Source organism: Notamacropus eugenii, chromosome 1 (genome assembly GCF_028372415.1).
Source record: "Notamacropus eugenii isolate mMacEug1 chromosome 1, mMacEug1.pri_v2, whole genome shotgun sequence".
NCBI lineage: Eukaryota > Metazoa > Chordata > Mammalia > Diprotodontia > Macropodidae > Notamacropus > Notamacropus eugenii.
The window spans coordinates 53,872,188-53,897,949 of NC_092872.1; the positions used below are offsets into that span (position 1 = coordinate 53,872,188).

The 25,762-nt window shown below is 38.5% G+C and overlaps 1 protein-coding gene across 1 annotated transcript in view; it reads right to left on the reverse strand.

Annotated features, from left to right (window-relative positions):
* Window positions 1–1,472: 1,472 nt before the first annotated feature.
* The window catches only part of RAB40C (RAB40C, member RAS oncogene family), an 80,694-nt gene continuing 56,404 nt past the window's right edge, over window positions 1,473–25,762 (reverse strand). The window contains exons 5-7 of the mRNA XM_072601608.1: window positions 5,283–5,360; window positions 4,662–4,884; window positions 1,473–2,172 (exon numbers count right to left, since the gene is read on the reverse strand). Coding sequence (XP_072457709.1) covers window positions 1,892–2,172; window positions 4,662–4,884; window positions 5,283–5,360 — 582 coding nt within the window. The 3' untranslated portion in view covers window positions 1,473–1,891. The remainder of the gene's footprint in view (window positions 2,173–4,661; window positions 4,885–5,282; window positions 5,361–25,762) is intronic.

Genomic DNA, 25,762 nt, shown 5'->3' on the forward strand with positions numbered 1-25,762 from the left:
CAGTCTAGAGATGCCTGTAAACCAGCACCCAGGGCTTTGGGCAGACGAACACCACTACACTATTCACTGATTTAAGACAGTTTCAGTTGGTGGCTATGCTTATTCTGTTTTCTGATAGACAGTAGAGAAAAGCATGTTTTTTAAGGAAAAGGAGTGATAAAAATATTAGATTAGTATGCTGAGGCTGTTGGGAAAATCAAGTCAATTTTATGCATAATTTACAAAGAAGAATGTGTAGCAAGCACATTTACAGTCATGAAGATGGACAGTGTCTACTTCTCTATGTCAGATGGAGTCCAAGAGTCCAGAATCATGGATTCACTATCTCTGCAAAAGACTAAGGATAAAAGTAGCTCTACTATTCCTAGGTTTCCCTTAATCAAGTATTTAACAACTTGCGAATAGCTTAGGGCCTTTCATTCTGGAAAATGCTGGCACAAGGTTCGTCTATTAAGCAACAAATGTGAAGAAAGCATTGCATTTAATGAATGATTTCCCTGGCCAGTTTGGAGCAGCACATTTCCCCTAGCAAAAGAACATACTGGGTCATGGGAGCATGTGAGAACAGTGTTAAAATAAAAATATACTGGAGCAACTCCCAGATTTTTTTCTCACTGTGAAACCTTTCAGTTTGGAGGCCTGCTGAAGCTTTCATGCCTTCAGAAGCAGGGAGTGATGTATGATGCGTGAAAATGGAGAGGATGGGAGCAGAGCCAAAGGGACAAGGAAGCTGTAAACAGATGAAATCCAGAATGACTCCAGAATTGAGCCCTGTGCTTCTCTAAGCGTGCACCTCCAGCTTTAAGTGACCGTGCTTTTGCTCTCTTGCCGGGCCGCCATTACCCCAATACTGTATGACACAGGTGAAGAGACCCACAGCAAGTCAGTCCAGATGTATTCAGCACAGCTACCAAAAAGCAGGCAGAGGATGTGCAAAGTAAAGCCAACTCCCAGTCAGCACTCCTCCCTCTTCCTACTGGCGTCTTCATTTAATGCACAACATTCTTCCTGTTTTCCCACTGGGGTGAAGTGTATCCAAAGAAAGAACATTTCAAGCTTTAACAGAAAATTCCTTATTATCTTTGTGGAAAGAGTACTCAAACATCAAAAATACCTGCTACTGCAAAACACCTGTATCAGTTCATAGCTTTCCTTAAAGTGTTTTCATTTCCCCATAGCAGATGCACAGTCATGAGTGCAATGCTTTATCACATGGCTGCATAAAGGTTTCCCTGACTGCTTTTTAAAAATTTACCCAAAAAAGTGAGATATTATATATACTTCTATATAAATAAGTGAAAAAGGCAGGCAAAGCTTCCTTTAAAATCCTTAACAGCCAGCTCCCCAAGAGCTTATTTTTTTTTGGCAACAGCAGCATTTTCCACTGCAAATCTGCCATACCCCCAAACCCTTTCAGTCTTTTTTTTTTTTTTTTTTGTATTTTAAATCAAGGACCTCTATAGCACCGGCAATTCATTTATGAGTTTATGGGTTCATGCGGTAGCACAGGTTCCCCTCGCCACACCCTATGCCTCTTTAGTCTCCACTAATCCATTCCTTTTGAGACTAGCTAAATTGTTTTCCCTCCCAGCAAGCATATATATTTTTTCCACCCTCTCTGTGCCTAAGTGAAGAGGAAGTCCCAAAGCTTTCCAGGTAGGGGGTAGGGTCCAAGTCTTCCCTGCCAATGACATGGGATCCAGCCAACCCAAGACTCCAAGCACACCATCAGGAACGTTCCCTAAGTGAAATACCCTGGCAAGAGAGTAACCAAGGAATAACAGCGGGCTCCTTTTTTTTCTTTTTTCTTTTAAGAGAGTTGAATGTGCAAACATTTGTACATGGGTGGGTGGGTGTGGGTGTCTTTACGCTCACTGAGTTCTTCGTTTTGCTAAGAGATCTTGCAGTTGCTTCGTGAGCAGTTCTGTGGGGGGCTCTGTGGAGGACGGATAGACTTGGACCTCTTCAGGCTATTGCCTTTGCTGCCACTCCCACCCCCACTACTAGCCAGGGAATATGAGCGTCCATGCATCATCACCGCATTCATCCCATTGGCCATAGAGAAGGATTTCAGGTGACTTTTGATGGTGACAGGCAGTGGAAGCTTGTCAATGAGATGGACTGGAGTACAGGAGACAATTGCTCGACAGCAGAGGTCCTGTAAACTGAACACTGAGGGAAAGACAAAACAGAAAAGAAGGTAAATTTCTAGCATTAGCAAGGTTACATCTCTGGTATGTAGCAAAGATGTTTTTTCCCCTATAGAATTAGCAGATGAGTGACAAAATTTTCTTATCAAAGGGAAAGAATTTTTGGACACTGAAAATAAAGTTAAAAGACCATTTGAGTTTAACTGGTTTAATTAGGAGCAGTGCTAAAGTGAAAGCAACAAAGGAAGCAGAACAGAAAGAACACACTATCCTAGATCTGGAGCTAGAAGAGGCTTTGGAGTTCACTAGTCCAACCCATTGTTACAGATGAGGAAAATGGGGCCCAAGAGTGATTAAATGCCTTGCCCAAGTTCACAATGCAGTTAAGTGGATTTCTAAGTTCTTTTCAGTTCTAAAATCTTGGATCATATCACCCAGGCCCTCTGGTTCTAAATCCAGCCCCCTAATTCCACTGTCTGTTTTAGAGCTAGGACTTGAAGTGAGATTTTCTGCATCTCAGACCAGTGTGCTTTATGCTGTGACATGCTGCCAACAGAATATCCCCTCAGCTCACTTACTAAAAGGAAAGGAAAGTGTTTATGAAAAGCGATAGGACAGCTTCAGTTGTCCACTTGATGGCACCCCTCTCCTGTCTGTCTGTCCAACAAGAGAAGGGAATAATGAAAATTACTCCTGGGTCTGAGAAGTGCTGAGGACAACACTGAAATATTGCTTTGCTGAAACAAAGGCTTTTTTCTGGACCTGCAGTGTTTTCTTTAAAATACGAGCTTTCAGTCTTCTTATCTTACTATTTAGGAATTAATCTATACAAAGAGATTATATATAACAATGGGTTTGGTTTTTTTTGGACCAAGTCACAATAGATCCTAATATCTCTTTTCTAGATTTAAAAACTAATTGCTTATTGGAAAAATACCAAACACGTTTTCTTGCATAAGATATCATTTTGTGGCAACCCTCAATTCTAAATGAATCAAATACTGTTTAATTTATTTAGGCTAAAGGAAACAGAAAACCACTGTGTGCTGTCACCCAAAGGCCAATGGGAATGGACTAGCTACTGATGTCCAGCAAAAGGAGACGTTGAGGTTAGTACAACTTTGCAGCCTTCTTGCAATTTAGAAGGCCTTCAACTGGAGTGAACGTGTTACTCATTATAGGGAGTAACACATTTCTGGAAAGAGAGTTACAAACATAAAACAGATATTGTTTTCCCATAGGAGTAATGTTATATTTGGAGCTTGTGAGCAAAGATTTGGCTGTCAAATAGTCATAAGGTTTTTCAAACTGGATGGAATCTTAGATTATCTAGTTCAAAAATTTCTTTTATAAGAAATAAGGAAACTGAAGCCCAGAGAGGTTAAGTGATTTTCCTAAAGGTCATACAGGTCTTTCTGACTCCAGATTCCATGTTCTTTTCACTACTCCATTGAGATGTTCAAAAATATCACAAGTAAACCTGTAATTATAAATTTTTGTAATTTTAGATAGTAAAATACATAAACGTACTATACAAATTGATGATACTCAAGGTGCCAATGTACTATACATATACATACTGCACATAAAACTATAACTCTATTAAAAATTTGACCTAAAAAGAATATGCTCACTATAAATACACATCAATTGTTCAATTTTGCTTTCTTTGAAATTAGAATGAATTTTGGGGGGCTCCCTTAACACAGGGGAGTAAGGTATGAATTTCAGGGTCTACGTTTCTCAAAAAAGGAAGGGATATTTTAATTGATGTCTCTTTTTCTTAATAACTTTCCTTGTTATATGCAGAAACATTTGAAATTAGAACATAGACCTTAGAACTGAACTTAAAGAACATTTCAAAACAACCCCTAAGTCACCTAAATGTTAGAAGCATGTACACTAAAACCTCTAGTTATTAGAGGTTAGAAGAGCAGAAGTCACTCCCATCAGGCTCACTTAGCCTCTCTAGTTAGGTCTCTACTGCACTTTCTTTCACTTCAATGCCTCTTCCCTTTCCCCCAATCATCAAATGGAGCTAGGAAGGAGCAGAGGAGTTACAAAAGGGCAGACAGTAAGGAGTCAATGTAGAAGGGTGCAAGGACAGTCTTTCGCCTTTCTCCAAGGAAGATGAAGACATAAGACATACATAAGCCTATGGATCTCAGGGCTGCTTCTTTTTTCAATTTAATATTTTAAGAAACACTTAGCTCAAGTGATCTTTCTATATATTCCTACTATATATGACAAGTCCTGTGAAAGAACAAGAATGAGTGAAGAGAAGGGATGAAAAGTGAAGGGTAGTTGGTACTAGACAGCACTGAAGTTGAACAAAACAAGGCAATTTCACGAAACTAGGCCACTGTTCATACTGAAGAATGTGACAACTTGTCAACTAGAGCCTGCTATAGCTAAGCTCCTCTCTTGATACCTAAGGCAAGGACTACCCCATTTTCAACCCCTACTACGTTACCCCTATGGTTACACTAAAGTTACCAGAGCTTTCCTCACCTCTGTTGGGCCTCCAGATCTTCTCCATGCCATGTCGCATGAGAACAATCCGGGACAGCTCTGTGAAGGACTCAATCACATTAAAGTTGCACAGTGGGCTGACCTCAAAGAATGTCATGCAGTTCTTTTCGGCATAGGAGCGGGCCTGCTCTGTTGGCACCTGCCGCTTGAAGGCCAGGTGGAGCCTATTTCCCACCAAAATTCGGGGAACACCAGGAGCGTGCTGCAGGGAGAAACAATTCAGACCTGTGTCAGGTAAAGAAAGAACTTGGCATTGAGGCATAAAGAAAGGAAGGAGGTGGCTTCAGGGACAGTTTTACTACTAAAGCAATGCATGGGTATTTTTCTTGCATTTTCATTTCTAACAGAAATCAAGAAGTTTTTTCTTCTCTGGTTTTCTAGTTTCATGGGCTGTAGGAGAGAATAAAATAGATTGACATCTTAACAGGCTATCTAAGCCAGACAGCTCCAATCACTGTTCTGCTTCATTCAGATTATCATCACCGGAGGCCCTTCTCAAGGGTGGTAGGGATAGTAGCTGCATCTTTCCAAATTTACTATTTTAGAAAAGTCTGAGCTTTTCCTGATATGTCTCTGTATCCAAAAACCATACATACTTACCTCATCAATTTCCTTTATCCATCGATCTATACCATCAAAGGACCAGCGGTTTGTGATATCATACACTAGAAGAATTCCCTATAATGGGGGGGGGGGGGAAAGAGGAAAGAAGATTTATAAATTCCTACTCTAGTCAAGATTAATACATAAAGAAGTATTTACATTAGTACTTACTCAGACACCTCAGGGAAAAGAAATTCTCATGATCTTTGTAACCAAAGAAAAGGCCAGAAATAGAATATAATCAACACTTAATACATGCAAAATTTATTGCTATTAATTAGTGGCTACATTGCCCAGCTGGGTAGAGGCCAGGAACCTTATACTTATACTTCCTTATATTTAATAGTAAAAAACAAAATTGGCTATTTGATGACATGTTATATCATATCTCCCTAGTAGTTTAAAGTCCTTCAGGGTAGGGGTCATTTCTTTTTTTTATTATTTATTTTTAACACAGTTTATAACAGATAAAGCAATTCCAACTTTTGGTCAGGTGAAACTTCTTTTTAAAGCATTTACAATACGGACCACAAAAGAAATTTTTTTTTTTTAAAACACTAACCAACTGAGACACAAATAATATTTATGATGCTAACTTCACAAGCTCTTGACCTAATTGTCTCCACAGTATTACTAAGAATTAAAGGACCCTAACTTATTGTTGTTGGTCTAAAGTCCTATGTCTAATAGCTTAATTTTAGACAACGGGGTCGCTTCTTGTATGCTTCCCAGTGCCTTGCCCATAGTAGGTACTTAATAAATGTTTGTGGACTTGAATTGATACCCATGAAAAGCTATGAACTAGGTAAGGGAGATAGTAGTATTATACCCATTTTACAGGTGAAAAAAAACCTTACAGAGTTGATTTTTACAAGATCAAAAAGCCAGTAAGTAGAAATATTAGAATTAGCCAGTTCTAGTGATTTTCCTCTTTATTATTTTTCCTCTTTTCTTTACCCCAACAGAAGCGGATAAATCATCTGTAGCTCTAACTTATCCACACCAACATTCCTCTCTGCTGACATACACAGACTATATTTCTTAAAGGTAGGAGTTATTTAATTTTTTAACTTTGTACCTCCAGGATCTAGCTTATGGTGGGCACTTATTAAATGCTTGTTGATTGACTGACATGGAAATGGGAAAGGATGGGGACCATAACTATATCTTCTATTATAACCAAATTCACATCTGAAAGAGTTGAGTCTCCCTTCTTTGCAGAAGAAGGGGAATATCGGTGAGGAATGTTGCATCTACTGACAGCCTCAACCAATGGTTTTTTATTCTTTGTCACAAATATGAATTGTTTGGTAAATTACATAAAATTATGAAAATCCCAAGCTTATTGGAAATATCAAAAAGTTATCTTTTATAGTCTATGTGAAGTTCTGTTGACTTGGTCTTAATCATAAAGAAACAAATTCAGGAAATAACATTTTCTGCTTAATGCATCAATAGACCAAACTTTGGCAGGACTGGTCTTTTTCAAATTATTTCTTAGATTGAAAGCATCTGTGTGCATATATGTTTGTACACACACACACAGACACATACACACACACAGAGAAAATACAGAAGAGGAAAGGAGGGCATTAGCTGAGAGCCTCCAAGTTACAGAGGTTCCCTAAGGGAGTGCTATACCACTCCCTGGTGGGCACTGCAGGGATCGGTAATAGCCTCAAATGCAGTTGGGGACACTGAATATAAATAAGGGGGCAGTGGAAGTATGAGAAGAGAAGAGAAAATAATGTTTCATATGTTGTGTAACAGAGTTAAAGTCATAGTGATTACATTATTTTCCGGTTGCAAGATATTTTAAGACCATACTTTCACTGTTTATAGCATAAACCGCAGTACCCTGAATCATCCAGTAACTGCAGTGTTTAATCTTGTAGTCTAGTCATGTCTTGTAGCTTTTGAATACAAAGGAAAGATGAGCCCCGTTATCTCTCAGATTAGAGAACCAAATCCGAGGTCCCAAATCTGCCAACTGTATATCCACAGAAATATTTCTCAAGAAGGCTAAAGTCAGGAGAAAATGCTCATTACATTTTTCAAATAGCCTCAAGGGGAAGGCAGACCCCCTTCAAATAAAACAAAACAAAAAACAACCAAGGGAAACCCCCCCCCCCCCCCCCACTACCACCACAGGATTAAACTAAGAAGAAAGGACTAATATGAGCTCCTTTCTTACTCTTTTCTTAATGATTACAAAGTTAAACCAACAGTGAAGATTGTATTGTAGAGGTCTAACCTCTTGGGTATGACTCTATTGGAAGGAAAATTCAAAATAGAGGGTCTAGAACCCCAAAATGTACCACTATAAGTTGGTTAACAAGAAAGCATACTACATAAAATTTTTTTAAAAATGGAAACAAAACCAAATGCAGCTAAAATTATAAAGGAAAAAAAAGCAAGCCTAACAACAACCACATGAAAAAATGCTCCCAGTCACTAATAATGGATCCACAAATGCTGTCAGAAGGTGAGCAGCATACTTCCTAACTGCTTCTCTAAGTCACAGCTGGTCATTCTACTGATCAGAGCTCGTAAGTTTTTCCAAGTTTCTTTGCTTACAGTCTTGTAGCTACGACATAAATGGTTCTTGGCAATGAGTTTTACATGTTACTTCATTTGTTCTTCAGCTACTCTGTGATGTAAGTAGAACACGCTTTCTTGTTACACAGACGGAAAAATGAGGCTAGGAGAATATAAGCGATCTGTCTATGATCACACAGAGAGGAAGATGTGTGAGGTAAAAAAAGTATTTTTCTGACTCAAGTCTTGTACGCTCTTTCTACCTCTAGTTCTGCCTCCCTCTATTCTCAGGGATTGCCTCTGTGATCTGAAGATGGAATATCGCAGAGAAGGATTTCTACCCCAAACTGATTTCAGACTATATCAAGAGTCCATGACAGTTCTCTGGTTAGGGGAACAGCGTACAAAAAAAAATGGAGTAGGAGACAAGAGGGCATGGAAGATCATTAGAATGTTCAGATCATTATATTTTTTTCTTTCCTTAATTCTAGCTTTACCTGGAACTTTCATTTGTCCAGAAGTGGGAGAAAGACAATGATATTCTTTAGCACCACCATCACCCTGCTCTAAATATGACTTGTGATAGTTTCCTCTTGTATTTGCTGGTTATTTTGTTTTTTTCCCTTACCATTAACTTTTAAATTCACTGAAAACAGAACTCCCAATATAATGCGTGTTTCAAAGGTAATAGCAATAATAAATATAATATAAAACTTTATTCCTCACTAGTGATCAAAAGGTATTCTTAGAAATATGAAATTTTAAAGCTGGAAGAGGTTACTTAGCCTAACTTTTTCTTTTTACAAATGAGGAAATTAAAGCTTAGAAGAGAGGGAAATCACTGCTCAGAACAGCAAATTACTGGAAGAGTTGGCTATCTTAGTCCAGAGCTCTGTTTGCCATATCATGGGCACAGGTATCATTTAAAGAATACATTTCTACATGGACAAACAGCCACGACAGAGAGTCCTTAGAGACAGGGATACATCATACCTTATACCTCTCCATATCCTCAATTCCTAGAACAAATACCTTGAACATCACAGCTGACATGATTTCATGATGATTTATGGGATGAAGGCTATATGAGCTCTGCTTATTTTTAGGTTTTGGTCAGCTTAGACTTGTCAGGTGGGGCATTCTACATACTTTAATGCCAATTCCAAAATGGGTTAGCACAGCCACTCTGCAAACCAGCTGCAAGTTTTTGGTAGCCTGGTCCACACTCTGCATTCTGCCCCCAGGGGCACTCTGGGGATATTTATGCAAAGGTGTTCCTGGGTTTTCAAACTAGAAACTTCGAGAATAGGATGTCATTCACCTCAGGAGCATTTTACTGTGAAGCCTTCCAACAGTTCAGTGGATTAAGATTTGCTACAGGGACTTTTCTGTTATATCCCTCAGAGACCAATTACTCAGAATTTCAGAACTTTGGGATATTTCCACTCTACCATGGTATCATATTCACTCCTCTCCTCCTCTGTCCCAAATATCTGAACATTTACACTGTATCTCAGGAATCATTTTCTGTGAAACTAGCAATGCTAACTAGAAAGAGTCATCTATAGTCAGTGAAAATAGATGAACAAGTTCTTTATTATACACAGTTCAATGAATGGTTCAGAAGCAGAAAAACAGATATACCTTCCTTACAATTTTCTCCCATCCCATAATTCTAAAAATCAAGAGTAAAAATTCATGCTATTTTTTCCACAACTCCATTCAATATACATATAGTTTCACAATTGCCATATACTTAACTTCTCTATTAACAAGGATGGCAAAAGGAGAAAGTGTAGCTCACTATAAAAGTTTCCAAAGATGACTTTTTTCCCTTTGGAAAAGATAATCTTATACTCCCTTCAACTTAAAGTTTCCTCCAAATCCTGGGAAATTCATGTCTAGTCCCTAAGGTCCTGTTAAAATATAAGAGAATGGACATAAATCTACCACTTTAGGATCCTCTTCTATGCTAGCACCAAACCATTTACTTGGTATAGACTAGGAATATGTACAGATCTTAGAAGAGGTCTACTCAAAACCAGCTGGCTGGCTATAGAAACATTTTTGCCTGGGGGGGAAACCCTTGCGGCTAAACATTGAAGATGCTGGAAAGAGAACCACAATTGGGTTGGTTAGCTCCTGCAAGTACCTTTCTAAAGTCATCTCTACGTTTCTAGTGTCTAACTGCTCATTTCTTAACTAAAGCATTTTATCTGCTTCCCTTTCCCTTAAGCAATCTTTTAGATAAACATAAGATCAGTTATTAGAAGATTCCTGGTGGCAGACTTTGCCACAACGACTTTAAGGCTATTTGGTAAAGCCAGTCCCTATCCACAGCATGTATCTTAGTTCCTTAAGCCAAACTGGTTGGTTGTTGTCCTTCATTCTCAAAGAGGATCAAAATGACATCACTGTGCTAGAGTCAAGTTTCAGTGTGTCCAACTGTGTCATATTAAAGCCAAGTATAAATGGTAACAAGCTTCATCTTATGGAACATTAAAGTTCCTAGTGCCATTGAGGTTTTAAGTAGAAACATTTGACAAAGAAAAGGTGTTAAAAGATGTGAATAGTAGTTAACATCTGGCAATATACACAATAGGATTATAGATCTCTCAAGATATTCCCAAAGAATAAAATGAAGATAGTCATAGGCAGTCTAGAGTTAATAAATTTCCAGGAAAATTGTTAGCAAAAGAAACCTACTAAGCCCGCTAAAAACAACATAATCATCCATCGCTACAACTAATTCATTTATATTTTCTTTAATTATGCTCTCATGTTTTCAATAACAGGGTATTGTTAAGAATTCTAAAACAGCACACCTAAACAGCAGCATTGTTGACTCTTTTAATTATTCATTATAAGTCTAGGGGAGACGGCTTTTTTAAACTCTGAATTTCTTTCTTCTAATGAACAATGAATTTATTTTCCTTCTCTTTCACCCTCTCCCACTCTTCCCCATTAAAATAACAACAACAAAGGAAAAGTAAACCTTTGTAATCAATATTCAAGATCCTGCACTGTCCATGTCTAAAGACGAAGTCTCATTCTGTACCTTAAGTTCAGAGAGAACCTTAAATCTCCAAATAACTCTTTTCATTCTAGCCAGTGGTTGCAATGGAGGCAGTAGAAATAGCACCAAAAAACCCCCAGAGCGGCTGAACTAGATTACATATAGACAGGTCAAAGGAGACGGTCTTTGCTAGAGGCAACACTATCATTTTTTTATATCTCCACTCTTCCCACGTGAACTTCTCTTTGTAACGAAGGGAAATAAAAATCAGTTAAGTAAAACCAATGGATTCACTGACCATATTTGACAATTTAAAGCAAATTTCATACCCATAGTCCCCTTCCCTCTCTGTTGAAAGAAGGATGGGGTATAAGACAACATAACTTTCAAGAGCCCTGAGAGTAATTCTCAAGCTAACTAAAAGGGGAGGGAAAAGGTATTAAATGTTTAGAAAAGGTAATGGATACCAAATGTTTGAAAAAATTAACTAAGTAAAAAAGGCAAAAGAGAAAATATGAACTGACAGGCTTACTTTCTCACTTCTACAAAATCTTATAAGAACAATCTACACATGCATTAAAGGTATTTATTGATGAAAGTATGAAAAAAGTTACCAAGTGGTATATGTGCTTTTTGGACAGAATATACAAGAGTGCCACCAACATTGTAGATTTATTCTATAGGGTGTCAGTTATTAGAGAAAATTTTTTCTTCAGTCACAATAGAATCATAGAATCTTAGAATGGAAGTTGGAAGGGATTTCAAAGGCAATCTAGTGCAAACTTAAATAAGAATGCCTTCTATATTATACCTGACAAGAGGTCATCTGGACTTTGCTTGAAGGTCTCCTATGAGGAGGAACCTATTACCTTGAGGAAGCCCACTCCACCTTTGGACAGCTAGTTCCAATAGGAACTTTCTTCCTTATTCAATCCTAAATGCAAGGGCCAAGCAGAGTAAGTCTCTCTTCCACTGGATAACCCTTTAAGTACTGGCAGATAACTGTCTTTTTCAAGACTATATATCATTATAGTCACACAACTGGCTAAAAAGTACATAAAATACAAGATCCCATTGTGCTCATTCTTTGTTGAATATAAGAAAGCAACTGATTCAGTAGAGCAAAAGGTAGCATTAGACCTTTCTCCTCCAACAAAGTACTGCACATACTGTTATAGATAGGTAGTCTTATGTGAACAGTGTAGCTTTACTTCATGATTTGAGGTACCACTGATGTCTGAAATTCTGCCTGTGAAAGGCCAAGTTCTTAGTATCCCTGTTAAAAATTCAACAGTTTTTCTTTCTTTTCCTATTAAACTTTTTCAAGAAGTCTTGTTGTGAAGGTTTTATCACCACTTCAATCCTCCCAAGATAATTTCTTGCAAAACTGGAAGTAATTGCCAAGTACAGGTATCCTACCCAAATAATAGCCACTTACGTCTTAGGCTGCTGAAGGTGTTGAATGTGAGGCAAGGCAAAATTATTCAAAAGACTAAAGATGAGTTCAGAAAGCTGTCATGTGCACCCATGCCTTATCAGCACTCTCCAAACCTTTAAAGCTACAATAAAGGTGAGACTTCTACTGATAAAGCAGAAAAGGCTCTTTTATAGGAGCAATCCAATTTCAAATGGCATCGATACCAAAGACTTCTCACTTCCTTTCCTTTAAAGAAGTAGGAGCTCACTACTGGTATGCACACATGAAGACTCTATACCAGCCTGAGAGAACACACAATGATGGTCCAGCATCCATTCTCATTACCTTGTAGCCTGTGTTATATCTACTATTAAATTTTACCGAGACACATAGGGTTATATGTGGGGTCATGCCTTCACTTTTTAGTGGAGGCTGGAGAGGGAAACCTACTTACAGATCCTGGGCAGAAAGGAGTACTTGTGGTTGCTCATAGACCAGAGCACAGGCCAAGAGAGGAGGAAACTCCTCTCCCTTGATTGTACCACCTTGGAGGAACTGAGAACTTACAGGTCCCCAGAGTATAGCCTACTCTTGACAAAGGACCCAAAAGTCAAGTAACTGGCTGGGAAAGTGAGGAAAAAAATAAGACTCCAGGAGATTATTTTCTTGGTGAACAGGTGTTTTCTTCCATCATTTTGAATGAGGAAGAATAAAGCATACCATCTGAGGAAGACATAAAAGTCAAGGCTTCTACATCTAAAACCTCCAAAAAAAAATATGCAATGGTCTCAGGCCATGGAAGAGCTCAAAACAGATTTTGAAAATCAAGTAAGAGAGGTGGAAGAAAAATTAGGAAAAGAAATGAGAGCAATGCAAGAAAATCATGAAAAGCAAGTCAACTGCTTGCTAAAGGAGATCCAAAAAAATGCTGAAGAAAATAACACCTTTAAAAACAGACTAACCCAAATGGCAACAGAGGTCCAAAAAGCCAATGAGGAGAAGAAAGATTTAAAAAGCAGAATGGGCCAAATGGAAAAGGAGGTTCAAAAGCTCACTGAAGAAAATAGCTGTTTAAAAATTAGAATGGAGCAGATGGAAGCTAATGACTTTATGACAAACCAAGAAATTACAAAACAAAACCAAAAGAATGAAAAAATAGAAGACAATGTGAAATATCTCACTGGAAAAACAATTGACCTGGAAAATAGATCCAAGAGAGACAATTTAAAAATTATGGGACTACCCAAAAGCCATGATCAAAAAAGAGCCTAGACATCATCTTTCATGAAATTATCAAGGAAAACTGCCCTGATATTCTAGAACCAAAGGATAAAATAAATATTGAAAGAATCCACCAATTACCTCCTAAAAGAGATCTGAAAAGAAAAACTCCTAGGAATATTACAGCCAAATTCCAGAGTTCCCAGGTCAATGAGAAAATAATGCAAGCAGCCAGAAAGGAACAATTCAAGTATTGTGGAAATACAATCAGGATAACACAAGATCTAGCAGCTTCTACATTAAGGGATCAAAGGGCTTGGAATATGATATTCCAGAAGTCAAAGGAATTAGGATTAAAACCAAGAATCACCTACCCAGCAAAACTGGGGAAAAAATGATCATTCAATGAAATAGAGGACTTTCAAGCATTCTTGATGGAAAGACCAGAGCTGAATGGAAAATTTGACTTTCAAACACAAGAATCAAGAGAAGTATGAAAAAGTAGACAGCAAAGAAAAATCATAAGAAACTTACTACAGTTGAACTGTTTACATTGCTACATGAAAAGATAATACTTGTAACTCTTGAGACTTTTCTCAGTATTTCAGTAGTTGGAGGGATTATATTCATATAGACAGAGGGCACAGGATGAGGATTCTATACATATAGACAGAGGGCACAATAGGAAGGGATGATACCTAAAAAAATAAAATTGAGGGAAGAGACAGGAATATATTGGGAAGAGAAAGGGAGAAATGGAATGGGCCAAATTACCTCTCATAAAAGAAGCAAGAAAAAGCTTTTTCAATGGAGGGGAAAAAGGCGGAGGTGAGAGGGAAAAAGTGAAGCTTACTCTATGACTCTATTACTACTTGGCTTAAGGAGGGAATAACATGCACACTCAATTTGGTATGAAAAATCTATCTTACACTACAGGAAAGTAGGGGAGAAGGGAATAAGTGAGGTGTGAGGGGGATGATAGAAGGGAGAGCAAATGGGAGGAAGGAGTAATTAGAATTGTCCTTTTGGGGAAGGACAAGGTCAAAAGAGAGAATAGAATAAATAGGGGACAGGATAGGATGGAGGGAAATATAGTTAGTCTTTCACAACATGACTATTATGGAAGTCTCTTGCATAACTACACATGTATAACATATACTGAAATGCTTGCCTTCTCAGTGGGGATGGGTGGGGAGGGAGGAAGGGAGAGAAGCTGGCACTCAAAGTTTTATGAAGAAACATAGGAAGGATTTTCTTAGCAACTCAGATCTTGGACGGTATTTGGGAATAAAGGAACTTAAAAAACTCAAGACATATGAACAGTTTTTCTGGTTACTTTTCCATGACTTACATTATTGATAAATGCCGAATAATTATGTAGTTTCCAACATAGGATAGAGGAAGAGAGAAAAAATAAGCATGAGTACTCAACTCTTCACATTTAACTAACAGTAAATTTATAAGTAAACATCATTAAAAATTACCTCTGGACAAAGCTTACTTTGAGGGAAAAAAGGAATAGGTTGAAATAATGCTATCCAACAGATAAAGCTGTCTATTTTTCCAATATACCTGATCTAGAGGCTTCTAATAAGATAATTTAAATTTCTCAGAACACAGGTCAGGTTAGACCTAAGGCTAAACAGAGTCTGACTGCCAGTTGCATCTTGCTGCCTGATGTCTCTTTCCCCAAATTTAATAAATTAAGTCTAGGCCCTAGTACAAAAAAGACATATATGGTAGGCTATGTAATAAACAAGCCCTCTATGGGCATAAAATTTGCTAGGGATTTTTGCCTTCGGTTACAGAGTAACTGGTACTTCAAAGCAAAAGAAACAAGCATAAACTTCCCAAGTTCAAAAATCAATCCCCTCTTACGGCCTTAATTTAGACTTCCATTTTGTGGCATATTGGAGTCAAGGAACCTCAGACGCCATCAACTCTATTCTCCTCATTTTGCAAATTAGGAAACTGAGGCTGAGATAGTTTAAACGAACTGCCCAAGGTCACACAGCTAATAAGTATATGAGGGCAACATTCGAACCCAGATCTTACAGACATCAAATCTAGTACTTGATACACTTTAAGATGGTACCTCTCAAAATGTAACTTCATCTCTTGGAATCCATTTCCTCAACTCTAAAATGAGGATGACAATACCTAACTCAGGATTTTTGTGAGGATAAAATGAGATGATACACACAAAGAATTCCGCAAACTTTAAAGTGCTAAGTAAATACCAACTATTATCATTACTAGGTGAAGTGCCAATGAGTGCACAGACATCCATTCCACAAGCATTAGGAGAAATATAACAGACAAACGCAGGAGAGAGGGAGGGAAGACACAGGAGGCTTTCACGGACAGGCAGATGCTCAGAACAGCGTATGAAAAGTGTGGCTAGAGTACAGAATATACGGAAGGGAGTCTTATGGGAAGGCAGAGTAACACCAGAGTGTGGAGTGCCTTGAATACCATTCTGAACTTTACTCAAGCAATAGGGAGTCAATGAATGTTTTTTTCAGTGTAATGATCAGATCACATGTATGTGGAATACTACAATAGTAACGTGATATGAAGAGAAGGGCAGAAGTGAAAAGACTTGTTAGATTTACTGTGATAGTTCAAAAAAGTAGGAATGAAGGCTTATAATTGAATGGCCTCAGTGAGGAGAGAAAAGGAACACATTTAAAAATCAAAGCTTCTAAGAAGGGAATATAACTGAGCTGTTATTTAGTCCAATCTTGGTAATAATAAAGATTCTTCTCTATAACAATGCTGACATCAATTTCTTTTTGAAGAATCTCCAGTAAAGGGAAACCCAAGGGGGTTTCTCAAGGGGCTGACTCTCCTTTTGGCCAGTCCTAATTTCTAGGAAGTCTTCCCTTCTCATTTCCATTGAGCTAAACTCTGCTACTCTGTAACTCCCATTGAGTACTCTTAGTTCCCTCTGGAGTGAAGCAGAGCAACCAATCCAAAGTTTGTTTAGCACCTACTCAGTGCCAGATATTCTATAAGGTTCTGGGGGAAAAAAGAAAGAAAAAAGTCTTTTCTCTTAAAGAGCTTATATTCTATTAGAAAAACAAGTCTAATCACTCTTTCTTCTGATAGCCCTTCAAATACTTGAAGACTATGCTGTGGCCCCCTAAGCTATCCCTTTTCCAGACTTAAGTCTAACCCTAAACATTCCCAGTTCCTGCATATGATCCTTGTATGAGACTATGCCAGGTCATCCACGTCCTTCCTAAAATGTGTTGTCTAGAATTGAACATAATACTGCAAGTGAAACCTGATCAGGGCAGACTACAACAGTATTATCACTACCCACATTCCAGACATAGTGGGAGAGATTTCAAACAGAACTGACAGAACTTGGTAACTGATTATAATAAGCAAAGAGGAAGGAGTGTAGGATAACACCAAGAATAAGTACATGAGACCAGATGGATGGTGTCATCAAGGACAGAAAGAGGGAAGTCAAAAAGAGATTTCAAAAAGAAAACAGTCTTGCAATAGTTCTACCTGCTCCTTCCTTTCTCTCCTTGCTGTACCCTAGAACAGGCCTTCTCTATTACCTTCCCAAACTATGGCAGTAGTCTCTGGAGTCAAGTGTCAGTATGCCACAGTACTCTAATGGCATAAATCAGTCAGTAACTATGCATTTACTAAGTGCTACTACGTGTTGGGTTCTGTGCTAAATGTTGGAGATATAAAGAAAGGCCCCAATACGATCCTGATCTCAAGGAACTCATGTTCTAATGAGGGAGACAATATGCACATAACTCTTTAAACACAAGATATATCAGACAGAAGAGTAGAAGGAGTCAGGGGACAGGGAAGGGCCTCTAGCTGAGTCTTGAATAAGGCAGTGAAGAAGGCAAGTGGAGGTGAGGAAAGAAAGCATTCCATGCACAGGGGACAACCAGGGGAAATTCATGGTGTCAGGAGGTAGAGTGTCCTGTGTGAGTAATAGCAAATAGCCCAGGGTAGCTGGGCTGCAAAGTGCACTGAGATCTTTTCTCAGTCCTCATCCTTCTCAATCTCCCTGCTGCATCTGACACCGCTGACCATGCTGTCATCTCCTGGCTATTCTCTTCTCTCTGGGCTTTTGTGACGCCATTCTCTCCTGGTTTGCCCACCTGTCTGACTATTCCTTCTTAGTCTCCTTTGCTGGCTCATCATCTACATCATGCCCTTGAAACTGTAGATGTGTTCCCAAGGTTCTGTTCTGGGCCCACTTCTCTTCTCCCTTTGTATTCTCTCTTTCAGCCAGCACATCACCCTCCATGTGTATAGCTTTTATCTCCATACAGATGACTCCCAGATCTACATCTCCAACCCCAACCTCTTCACCCAAGACTCACTCATGTCACCAGCTGTCTATTGGATGTTTCAAATTAGACGCCATGGAGATATCTTTGTGTTGAAAATTTTTTTTCAATTAACAGGAATTAATTGTTTCACCTTCCAACCTAACCCACCCATCTCATTTAAAAAGAAAAGCACCACCCTTGTAACAAACATGCATAGTCTGCCTAAAGAGCTATAAAACTGTGCATACTCTTTGATCCAGCAATACTGCTTCTAGGTCTGAATCCCAAAGATATTACAAAAATGAGAAAAGGACCCACATGTACAAAAATACTTATAGCAGCTGTTTTTGTGGTGGCCAAGAACTGGAAATGGAGGGGATGCCCACCAACAGGAGAATGGCTGAGTAACTAATGGTGTATGAGTGTAATGGAATACTATCATTCCATAAGAAATGGTGAGCAAGCACACTTCAGAAAAACCTGGAAAGACTTATAGGAATTGATGCTAAGTGAAGCGAACAGAACCTAGAGAACGTTGTACACAGTAACAGCCACATTGTTCAATGACTGACTTTGATAGACTTTAGCTCTTCTAGGTCGTGCAAGGACCTAAGACAACTCTAAAAGATTCATGATGGAAAATGTCATCCACATTCAGAGAAAGAACTATGGAATCTTGAATGCAGACTTCAGAGAGGCCTGGAAGGACTCATATGGATTGATGCTGAGTGAAAGGAGCAGAACCAGAACATTGTACACAGTAACAACCACAGTGTTTGAGGAACTTTTCTGGTAGACTTAGCCCTTCACAGCAATACAAGAACTTAAAACATTCCCAAACGACTTGAGGTAAAATGCCATCCACATGCAGAGAAAGAATTATGGAAGTGGAATGCAGAATGAAGCAGAATATTTTCTCTTGCATTATGTTTTGTTTTTTCTCATGGTTTTCCCCTTTCATTTCATTCCTCTATGCAACAAGAGTAATGTGAAAATGTGCTTAATAAGAATGTATGTATAAAAACCATATAAGACTGCATGCTGTCTCAGGGAGGGAGGGGGAGAAAATCTAAGACCTATGGAAATGACTGTAGAAAACAAAGCAAATAAAATAATTTTACAAAAAGGAAGAAAAATTGTCTTCCTTATATGATTAATTGTACTAATTTTTTCCCTGATTCTGAACCAGCCTTAGAATTGTGGGTACAAGTTTAATTTAGTCTTATTTTCTAGATATATATCTTTGTGGCCTATATAGGATTTTATTTAAAATATATGCATCAATATTTATTAGCAGAACTAGACTAAACCTCTTTTTTGGCTTTGTCTCTCTGGCTTTATTTATTTGGACAATCTCTATCTGAGAAAAAATTTCATAGAGTACTTTTTATCTCTATTTTGTAAGACAAAAATTTTCATAGCGAGACACACACAAATACGCTAGCTCCGAACCCACAGCCCATGAAATATCCGTAGTAAAGAGCTGCCAATAAATTCAGGAGCAGGAGAAGCCACATAACAGCGGAGCGGATACGATTTCTGTTCCAGAGTGAGCTGCAAACCTCTCGCAAAAGGTCCGTCGCGCTGCGGCTGCAGAGCCCAGCCCAGCCCAGCCCAGCCCAGCCCTGCCGCGGCCACGGCACCGAGAGGAGTAGATCTGAGTGGACTTCAGGGACGTGATCCCCAGCAGCCGCGCGGGTCCCTCCACTCACAGGTGACGGGGGTCGGTGAGAAGGTCTCTTTGGTGGGTCGAGAGGGGAGTGGGGTGCCCCCATGACTCAGACCCCCTCGGGAGGCAACAGTGGAGACAGGAGCAGACTGGGGCTCCCCAAGCAGGCAGGAGCCCGGATCCATTGTTGAAGGTCTCTGCATAAACCCCCTGAGGGAACTGAGCCAGTGAGGCGGCCCTGCCCCCACCGGGGCAGCTGAACTTGATCTCACACTGAATAGCAGCCCTGCCCCCGCCCAAAGCCCTGAGGTTGGGAAGCAGCATTTGAGTCTCAGACCCCAAGCACTGGCTGGGAGGATCAGGAGGCGAGGTGGGTGTGAGGAGAATATTCAGAGGTCAAGTCACTGGCTGGCAAAACGCCCAGAAAAGGGAAAAAAACCAAGACTATAGAGGGTTACTTTCTTGGTGAGCAGGTTTCTCCTCCCCTCCTTTCTGATGAGGAAGAGCGGTGCTCACCATCAGGGGAAGACACGGAAGTCAGTGCTTCTACATCCCAGCCCACTCAATGGGATCAGTTCTGGGAAAAGGTCATAAAGAGCTCAAAAAATTTTCAAAATTAAGTTAGAGAGGTGGAGGAAAAACTGGGAAGAGCAATAAAAGACTTGCAAGCAAAGTATGAACAACAGATCAGCAACCTGCTAAAGGAGACCCAAAAAAATGCTGAAGAAAATAACACCCTGAAAAATAGGCTAACTCAATTGGCAAAGGAGGTTCAAGAAGTCAATGAGGAGAAGAATGCTTTCAAAAGCAGAATTAGCCAAATGGAAAAGGAGGTTCAAAAGCTCACTGAAGAAAACAGTTCTTTCAAAATTAGAATGGAACAGATGGAGGCTAATGACTTTATGAGAAACCAAGAAATCACAAAACAAAACCAAAAGAATGAAAAAATGGAAGATAATGTGAAATATCTCACTGGAAAAACAACTAACCTGGAAAATAGATCCAGGAGAGACAATTTAAAAATTATGGGCCTACCTGAAAGCCATGATCAAAAAAAGAGCCTAGACATCATCTTTCATGAAATTATCAAGGAAAACTGCCCTGATATTCTAGAACCAGAGGGCAAAATAAATATTGAAAGAATCCACCGATCACCACCTGAAAAAGATCCAAAAAGAGAAACTCCTAGGAATATTGTGGCCAAATTCCAGAGTTCCCAGGTCAAGGAGAAAATATTGCAAGCAGCTAGAAAGAAACAATTCAAGTACTGTGGAAATACAATCAGGATAACACAAGATCTAGCAGCTTCTACATTAAGGGATCGAAGGGCATGGAATAGGATATTCCAGAAGTCAAAGGAACTAGGACTAAAACCAAGAATCACCTACCCAGCAAAACTGAGTATAATACTTCAGGGGAAAAATTGGTCTTTCAATGAAATAGAGGACTTTCAAGCATTCTTGATGAAAAGACCAGAGCTAAAAAGAAAATTTGACTTTCAAACACAAGAATGAAGAGAAGCATGAAAAGGTAAACAGCAAAGAGAAGTCATAAGGGACTTATAAAAGTTGAACTGTTTACATCCCTACATGGAAAGACAATATTAGTAACTCTTGAAACTATTCAGTATCTGGGTACTTGGTGGGATTACACACACACACACATGCACACGCACACACTCATAGAGACAGAGTACGCAGAGTGAATTGAATAGGATGGGATCATATCTTAAAAAAAAATGAAATCAAGCAGTGAGAGAGAAATATATGGGAGGAGAAAGGGAGAAATGGAATGGGGCAAATTATCTCTCATAAAAGAGGCAGGCAAAAGACTTTTTTAGTTTGGGGAAAAAGAGGGGAGGTGAGAGAAAAACATGAAGTTTACTCTCATCATATTCCACTAAAGGAAGGAATAAAATGCACACTCATTTTGGTATGAAAACCTATCTTACAATACAGGAAGGTGGGGGACAAGGGGATAAAGAGGGTGGGGGGGACGATGGAAGGGAGGGCATGGGGAGGAGGGTACAATTTGAGGTCGACACTCATAGGGAGGGACAGGATCAAAAGAGAGAATAGAAATAATTGGAAGCAGGATAGGATGGAGGGAAATATAGCTAGTCTTATACAACATGACTATTATGGAAGTCATTTGCAAAACTACACAGATTTGGCCTATATTGAATTGCTTGCCTTCCAAAGGGAGGGGGAGGGGATGGAGGGAGGAAAAGAAGTTGGAACTCAAAGTTTTAGGAATAACTGTCAAGTACTGTTCTTGCCGCTAGAAAATAAGAAATACAGGTAAAGGGCCCAACAGGACAGAGGAGAGGATGGAGACAAGGGCAGAGAGGAATGATGGAGGAGACAGCGGAGTGGTGATGGGGGCAATTGGAATACTCGGTGTTTTGGGGTGGGGGGAGGGGACAAGGGGGGAGAAAATTTGGAGCCCAAAAATTCTGTGAAAATGAATGTTAAAAGTGAAATAAATAAATTAAAAAAAAAAATTTTCATAGCATAGCTATGAATTGCATTAAGTATCTAATAAAAAATCATTTGTAAATCCACCTGGCCCAGATGTTTCCCTCCTTTTGGCAGTTTACTTGCTTAAATGTTTTTTCTGAGAATCTTTTCCTTTTATTTTATTAGCTTAGATATTTAAAATTTTTTTGTTATGTTTGCTTTTATAAGGGAAAGGTTTCCATCCAAATAAACTATAAATTCTTTCATTTGAAAGAAACTTCCAAGTATATTTGGAATCACATCAAATGATACAGTTATTCTACCAGTGAAACACATTTGTAATACAATGGCTGATTTTCAGAGTTCAAAGAAGTACAGCAGGAATTACAGGATAGTTATGTGAATCCATCTTTTCTCCTCATCCCACCTAGGACAAGATGGAAATGTACTCTTCCAGGAAGAAATCAGCACATCTTACACAAAGCATTTCAGTATGGAAAAATATCATCAAACTCACAACCCCCAAATAAAACAAAAAAAGTAATAAAAGTACAGCTAAGTGTTGCTCTGGAGAACAGCAAAGAGAAGAGGGCTGAGGCGTGTCCTCATACCATGAGCCTTCTTTCCTCATGTTTGCCTTGCTTACCTGTCAGAAGCACATGGGTTCATACCCCACATACTGTCAGTCACAGACATTACTGTGTTGATTTATTTTCAGTTCAAATTCCTTATTCTAAGCAGTACTGAAGGTGTCTGAAGCAAGATTATTCACATGTTGCAATTACTTCTTTCTCTTCCCTGCCTCAAGAATTTAAACAAAATCAATCATGAAAGAATACTGAGAATGAATGACATCTGTCATGACAAAGATGAATGTGGGTGATAAAAATGGCTTCAACATAGGTTTTTAATCCCTGGAGTAAAACCATAAAGACAGAAAGTTTCCAAGTAAATTCAAAGGATTACCAAGTCACTCAATTTGGCACCAGTAAAAAGCAGCATTTATAATGGAACTGGAACTACATAATAAAAAAAAGACTGAGCCAGTGCCCCACCAATCTCAGAACACTCCATTCTATAGAACTATAAAATCAAACTAGATGGTGCTTTTGTTAACAAACTTTTAAAATGAGTTTTGAAAGCTAGCACAGACCCACAAGCCATACCCTGGAAAGAAATTAGGCCAAATTTGCAATAAAGTAAGACTAAAGACATAATTATTAAAATTTCAAAAGTGAATTAGGACACTAATTCTGAACTTCAGACTTCAATACTTACTGCTGTTGTCCAACAATGCTAGTTAAGCATGATAAGGGGCTGCTGAGTATCATGCAGCTTATTTTATGATTTATATCTTATTGTATTTCCAATTACATGTAAAAACAATTTTTAACATTTTTTTAAATTGAGTTCAAAATTCCCTCTTCCTTGCGCCCTGCCCTTGAGAAGACAAGGAATTTGATAGACTATACATGTGTAGTCATGAAAAACATATTTTCATATTAGTCCTGTTGTGAAAGAAAACACAAGCAAAAGAAAAAGAAAATTATCAAGAAAAATAAAGTTTGAAAAAAATATGTTTCAAGCTATATTCAGACTCCATCAATTCCTTCTCTGGAGATGGATGCCATTTTCGTAATAAGTCCTTCAGGACTGTCTTAGATGACTGTATTGCTGATAACAGCTATTCACAATTGATCATGGTACAATACTGCTGTTACTGTGTAGAATGTTCTCCTGGTTCTGTTCATTTTACTTTGTATTAGTTCATGTAAACCTTTTCAGGTTTTTCTGAAGGTATTCTGCTCATCATTTCTTACAGCACAATAATATTCCATTACAATTACGTATCACAACTTGTTCAGTGATTCCCTAATGAATGGGTATCCCCTCAATTTCCAATTCTTTGCCACCACAAAAAGAACTATGTAGCTATTTAAAGGGGGCTCCTGATTTTTAATGAAAACAAAGCAAGGTAAAACATAAATTAGATGGGCTGCTATGCTCTGTGGTATGTACTATTAATTTAATTATAAGTATGATTTGTAAAGGTTGCCTTGATTCACAAATTTAGGCATGGTTTACTAAAAGATTATCCATCTTATAGGATTATCATAGACCCACAGATATACTGGTTCAATTTCTGTTAGCTACAAGAAAGTCTGCTAAAAAAAAAAATCTCAGTCTACCAAAGCTCTTTGGCATTCAATCTAAGGTTTAAATTTCAAAAGACTTAGGTATATGATCATTACAGTTTAAAGGCCTAACTTTGGGAAATTAGTTCCATTTCTCTCCTAGGCCACCGAAAGGTGTCATAATAGTATTACATAATGCACTATCATGATAACGTTATATCTCATGTAAGTCCTGTTAAAGAATTAATGATAAAATTGTGCTGATCCATCTGTGGTGTGTCTTAACAATTCTGATACTGAATTTTCAAACAATAGGGAAAATTAAATCTACGCTTCTTTTGCCTCCATTTCATTTCTGCATTATGTACTCACTCTTGGGTAGCAGTATGTGAGAATCTGAATAGCATAACGCCCTAAGAAAAAGAGGTTAAAGAAGAAGGGCAGGGTTTGGTTTTTTTTGGTGATAATGCACAGATTTCATTCGAACATCACCGTATCTGGACAGTTCAAGCCAAAAGAGCATGCTCACCTTCACTGAAAGATCCCCAAGGAGGTGGGGGCTGGGGGCTGGTGAGAGAACAACATTACAGCCCCATGTAAGTTCTGGGCCCTAACCACCCCCAAGGCTCAGCACACACTCACCTGATTCTACAAAGTTAATTTCAACCTGAGTTAAGAACTCCCTGACTTCTGGGCTCAGCTGTCCTGCTGCCTTGGCAACTTCTGTACTAGGTTTCTGATATAAACCTTTTCTCTTATGTTAAATCTCGGTTTGAAATATTTAGAGAAAGAGGGCAGTGCAAGACCTTACAGAGGTCAAGGAGTATGAGGACTATAAAAATGCCGCTCGATTCAGTAACAAGAGGGTCAGTAGTGATCTCTGTAAGAGCAGTTTTGGCAAAGGAATATGGGTAGAAACCAGAATGCAGAAGTTAAAGAACATGTCAGAAGGAAAAGAATGCAACGCTTCTTATACACATTCCCTCCCTTCCACACCACAGACCTCACTTTAGTTCCAGGTCCTCATCTCTCATCAGAATTATGATAGTAGTTTTCAAACTAGAGTCACTTACTCTTATCTCTTTCCTGTTCAATCTACCCTAAAAAATTCAACTCAACAAATATTTATTAAGCTCTTACTGGGAGTTATAAGATTTGGATAAAGAGTAAGATGTAAGTTTTAGATAAGATACAATCTAGTATAATAAGTAATAGCCAAATTCCAAAGTCCAGCCCACCAAAGATCTTCATTCATAACTTGGCCACAATTTAATTTAATAGCCTTATCTCATTCTCTCTCCTAAATGTATCCAGGGTAAAGTCAAAATGGTCTGACCACTTGTCATTCTTTGAACAGTTTTGGTTCCAAAACCATTGAGTTGGTTTGCTTTCAACAGACAAACTTAAAGTCTCCCACTAAAAGACTAATTTTAGTCAAAAAATTAGATGATTTAGTTAGCTGATTTTTTTCTATCATGAACTTGACAAACATGAACATTTCCGTATACAAAGGACAGAAAAAGAGGACTGCAGATTTGAGGTCAAGGCCTATCACTTTTTACTTTGTATCTCAAGTGAGAAGCACAAAACATTATATATAGTTGGTACTAAATAATGTTTAATTGGATTTAAAGCATTTTACGGCATCTTTTAATGTATTTGTGCATTATTTTTATTATGATTATATGCATGTCATATCCCCCAGTTAA